Here is a 5,429-nt window from a genome sequence, read left to right on the forward strand (position 1 = left end):
AATGGAAAATATGAAATTTTGGCACAACCTTGCACCTAAGTGTCTGATATTGAAATTTCGCTTTCTAGGTCAAAACTACTCGAATTTCCTCACTCAAGCGAGTTCGAACACACAGTGTGCAACTTTCGAAAAAAAAATATGTTTGAGAAATTAATATTAGTTGCAAAAGTTTACATTTATGCAGACTTTAATGCCGAATAGACGATTTTCCAAGCAAAATGTTCTCAGTCAAAAATTTTTCGGGGCATTCAACCCCAATTTTTGGAAGAACCTTTTTTTGCCTACAGAGGCTTCATTTTTTAATTGTGGGTTTGCTCTAAGAGTTTCTTTCAAGGGCGGATCCCATTCTGAACTGAATGGAGTTTTCAATTATCTATCCAACGATGTCAAAACCAATTCTGTGGCTCAATTGAGGCTTGAGAAATTTCGAAAAATGCAGCGTCATGTTTGAGTGGATTTTGCAACTAAAAAAAACAGGAAAATCTAAAACTTCTTGCAATCAAGACTTTTCATAATTTTACTTCACAATATGAGCGTTGAATACTTGAAATTTGATATTAGTTCTTTGTAGAAGAAGTTTTTCTGTTTGCTACATTGCACTTTATTCCATAAAAATTTTTTTCTTTGTTGAAATTGAAACCGTATTTTAAATTTTTTTAAAACTTGGTACGTTGTACGTTTATAATTTATAAACGCGCAATATGGAAACTTACGAACTAGAAGCGCAAATTTTTCATGCATCAGCAAGGTATTTTAAGCTTATTTCGGTCATTAATCGCATTAATAAAAAAAATATCTTTTTTTTGAAAAAAAATCTTTTCAAAACTGATCCACGCAGTTTCTATTTCGATTATTAACTGCTCGATTTTGATCAGCCGTTATTTTCAGATAACCTGATAGGTAAACAGTCTAATTAACGAATCCATTTCCATATGCTTATCTCTGGGTAGTATTATTCGCTTGTTGTGGCTTATCAAGCTTCAAGTGGCAGGTTTCTTGAATCGGCGCTTTATTCACATGTAAGCTCCTACTTTGGTGCGACGTTTTTTCAAAATTTCAAAGAAACTCGTGCTCTGGAAGTGATAGAAATATGGAGAAAGTTCTCCTGTTATTAGATGTAGATGACAATGACTCGTAAGTTTTTGTCGGTGGTAAAATTGAAATAAAAAGTTTATTTCAAAACGTTTGTCCGGATCGAGTACAAGGAAAATTCGAAAATTAATGTAGAAATGGTCTTTATTAGATTGCCAATTTTATTCTATGTGCCTTCGTTATTATTAAGACGCGGAGGATATCTAAGGTCATTAAAATATTATTCCGATCGAAAAGCGAAACCTTGAGACACCTTTTTGAAATTATCATTCTGCGAACACCTTGGGGAGTTCTTGAATTAGGAAATCATAATTCGGCGCTAATAACAGATCAATTTCGTATGTTCACTCTACGTTTACAACTTAGAAATTTCCCGCATACAATTAGCTATTTGCTTTTTAAAACTATTTAAAATATGTATTTTTTCAGAAATACCTCGGACACCTTGGGGTTCGAGCCGCTCATCAACCGAACGTATGTGGATCATGAATCCGTTCCTGGCATCTCGGCCACTGGAGACTACAAAGTCTCCTCACCACACTTTAGCAGGGACTATGAAAATGAAACTGTTCGCATCAATATTATGGGAATGACCTGCCAGTCATGTGTTAATAGTATACAGGATACAATACGAAAAAAATCCGGGATTTTAAATATAAAAGTAAGTTCTCAGCTACCAAATGTGCAAAGTAAAATATTCGACAATTATTAAAACTATAGGTAAGCCTGCCGGAGAATTTGGCCCTAGTAACTTATGATCCGAAGCTAACCGATCCTCAAGAGATCTGCGATTGGATCGATGATATGGGCTTTGAGGCCTCATTGCCTTTACTCAGCAGCGAACTGAACAGTCCCAATGAGTGTTTGGTGCACATTGATGGCATGACTTGCAATAGTTGTGTTCAAAGCATTGAAGGTAATTTTTGTGGGTTCTAGAACATAGACGTAATAATAACTTATAATATTCTAGGTATGCTTTCAACTGTACCAGGCCTCCAACACATAAAAGTAGATTTAGAAGGAAAAGAAGCTTTCGTGCAATATCTGCCCAATAGAATTCAACCGAACGATATTGCACGGCAAATCGAAGATATGGGCTTCGATGCATATGTAAAAAGCATTAACGGCAAAGATGTTAAAAAGAAAGGTAAGAATCGACAGTGAGTAATTCCGTGCTCGACTCGATTGAGATTGGAACGCCCCAGAGTTGAGTTGGTGTCTTGTTATTTCAGATAATATTCCGATGGCTAATGGGAGTGCCAGTAAAAATAACACACCTCAAGATCCAGACGTTAATTTGGAAAAATGCTATATTCACGTAAAGGGAATGACTTGTGGGTCTTGTGTGGCTGCTATCGAAAAACATGTTAAAAAAATATCAGGTACTAACTACTAAGCTCTATTTAATTGGAGGAGACTCAGTTTCTGGTTTTTAGGATGCCACAAGATTTTAGTATCTCTACTAGCAGCCAGAGCTGAGGTACAATTCGACCCCAGTCTGGTAACGCCGCCCGAAATCGCTGAGTCTATCAGCGAGCTGGGATTTCCTGCATCGATTATGGTTCAGTCCGGCGCTGGACAGTCGGAAGTAAATGTGAATAGTGCGGCGAGTGCCAATTTATAAATGGTTTTTCGTTGATTTAGGTGGATCTGGAGATTAGCGGAATGACATGTGCGAGTTGTGTTCATAAAATTGAAAGCAATATTGTTAAGTATCCGGGCATTCTAAGTGCACAAGTCGCCCTCACTGTTCAAAAGGGAAAGTTCAAGTACGATCCTGAAGTTACCGGACCGAGGAGCATAATTGATGCTATTCAGAAGTAAGTACATGATTTGACCCCTTGAAATTAGAAGCAAAACCGCCTAAGTCATAAAAGGCTTATTTGGAGAAATGAATCGTCAGTTTTCGTACAATGGAAAATTTTTAGCTTATAAATTAAATTAGTTGATGTTATAGAACGATTTAAATTAAGTACAAAACTTAACTTTTATTCAAGAAATCGAAAACATGTTTTTTTAAATATGTTATTGAACAAAAAAGCCAAAAGGTGTGCCTTTGAATTAAAACAAATGATCAAAATATACAAAAACGACAAAGCGAACAATTTTTTTGAATATTTTAATATTTTTACTAAATTTACTCGTAATCTGACAACAAATTCATGTAATTATTATCTTGTTCATCAACATTTTCAATTTGCGAATCTTCAACTGGATTGCTGGTCGTTTGTTTTTTCTATTTTTTGCGGCTTTGGTTCATGGGTAGATCTTTGTAAAATTGATGGTATGTTGGAAGGATGAAAGTAGCAACTTTTGTAAATTCTCCCATTTCTCATATTTAATTTTTCGTGATTCTTGATGAAGGGGCTCTCAGTTTGAATTATTTACTGGACACCTAACATTTTTTGAGCATTTTTCTGGCTGAAAAATGGAAAGTCCTCATCCAAAGTTTCTAAAGGAAAGCTGATATGTTTGGTTTTTATTGTATGAAACCATATTATGTTTCTGCATTTTATAGTTTGACTGTGTCCTTTTTTGGATCTTTAATATGCTCGTTTAAACATTTTCAAATTGATGCAAAATCTAGCTCTAGCCGACTTTCTTTTAGGTTCTTTTTTATTGCTGAAGTTGAAAAACTTGTTTGTAGGTAACATAAGTTTGTAAACTGTACAACTAAGAAAAAAGTATTTTTTCGTCTGTAAATTCCCACTTTGGCATGCGTGTTAATACTCCTGAACGATTTTCTTTCTTTTATTTTCCCTTTGCTTTCATATATTATTAACAGGTATAAAATAATTCATATTTTTCATCCAGAAGACATAATGATTAAAAATAATAATACAATTCCTTCAATATGAAGATTCTTTTATATCGAATTTTTTGTTCACCAAAACAGGCCGTTAGGCCATGATTTTTACTTGCGCGATTTTACTGGCAAACAGTAGGAAATATGGAGAACACGAGTTAACAACATTTAAGTTGTTTTCCTTACTAAGTTATTGCACTTTGGCGGTTTTGCCTCGAATCCCATCATTTGTTTGATTTTAGTGTCGACTTGTGCGTTACTTGCTAAATTTCATATTAATGACTGATGCGATTTTTGCAGACCCTGTTTGAAAATAAGTGTGGACATTTTTGCAATAGAATTTGTATTAGTTAATTCCTATGGGTTTCAATTAAAATTTCTGAGTAATAGATTAGGTTTCAACGCGCGACTGGCGACCAAAGATCACGACACTGATCGACTGCAACAGAAAGGTGAAATTCGAAAATGGAAGCGAAGCTTTTTTTATTCTTTGGCGTTTGGCGGGCCCTGCATGATCGCTATGATGTATTTTATGGTCATAATGTCTTCCGGAAATATGTCCCATGAGGACATGTGTTGCGTTGTTCCTGGTAAGTTAGCCGACATACATCCAGAGAGCGCAGGCAAACATTAATATGTTATTATATGTCATTATCAGGTTTATCCCTGGAAAATTTGATAATGTTCGTCCTGTCCACTCCAGTTCTCATCCTGGGAGGGCGGCATTTTATCGTACAGGCTTATAAAGCACTTAGGCATCGCACCACTAACATGGACGTTTTAATAGCGATGGCCACGTCCATTTCTTATACGTACTCAGTGCTGGTCGTTTTAGCCGCAATGATCATGCAGCAGAAGACCTCGCCGCAAACGTTCTTTGATACGCCTCCCATGCTTCTGGTGTTCATCAGCTTGGGTAAGTCAACTTAACCAACATAATGAAAACCAACTTAGTTAAGTTTTTTGCATGCAGGCAGATGGTTAGAGCATATCGCCAAGGGCAAAACATCGGAAGCATTGAGTCGATTGCTCTCCCTCAAAGCTACAGATGCCGTAATCGTCACTCTTGGACTGAAAGGCGAAGTAACTGGTGAGCAAGTGGTCAATGTTGATCTGGTGCAGCGAGGAGACTTTTTGAAAGTTGTGCCCGGTGCCAAAGTGCCAGTTGACGGCAAAGTTACACAGGTGTGAACGGAAAAGCATCCACTCTATTAAAGCCGATAACAAGTATTCTCTTCCAATTGCGTTAGGGCCAATCGATGTGCGACGAAAGTCTCATCACTGGGGAAAGCATGCCGGTTCCAAAGAAAATAGGAAGCTCTGTGATCGGCGGTTCGATAAACCAGCATGGATTGTTGATCGTAGAAGCGACTCATACGGGGGAAGCGACCACGTTGTCTCAAATCGTAAAATTGGTCGAAGAAGCCCAAACTTCCAAAGCTCCGATTCAGCATTTAGCGGATAAAATTGCTGGGTGAGTAAATTCGATGGGTTTTAACTTAGCCTTAGCTCTAGGCTTAGTAGTGGAACT

General features: G+C 36.9%; 1 protein-coding gene across 1 annotated transcript; it reads left to right on the plus strand.

Moving 5' to 3' along the window:
- The first annotated feature begins 993 nt into the window (after window positions 1-993).
- LOC125504240 (copper-transporting ATPase 1-like) lies at window positions 994-5,391 on the plus strand. Its single transcript, XM_048665940.1, has 11 exons — window positions 994-1,134; window positions 1,522-1,753; window positions 1,813-2,008; window positions 2,063-2,239; window positions 2,325-2,474; window positions 2,529-2,680; window positions 2,737-2,912; window positions 4,289-4,488; window positions 4,557-4,814; window positions 4,872-5,083; window positions 5,149-5,391. Exons 1-11 carry the CDS (start codon window positions 1,091-1,093, stop codon window positions 5,374-5,376), a joined length of 2,025 nt encoding a protein of 674 aa, XP_048521897.1. The 5' UTR covers window positions 994-1,090; the 3' UTR covers window positions 5,377-5,391.
- The last annotated feature ends 38 nt before the right edge of the window (window positions 5,392-5,429 follow it).

Source organism: Dendroctonus ponderosae, unplaced genomic scaffold, assembly GCF_020466585.1.
Source record: "Dendroctonus ponderosae isolate FM_Combo_2020 unplaced genomic scaffold, Dpon_F_20191213v2 Dpon_F_20191213_4, whole genome shotgun sequence".
Taxonomy (NCBI): domain Eukaryota; kingdom Metazoa; phylum Arthropoda; class Insecta; order Coleoptera; family Curculionidae; genus Dendroctonus; species Dendroctonus ponderosae.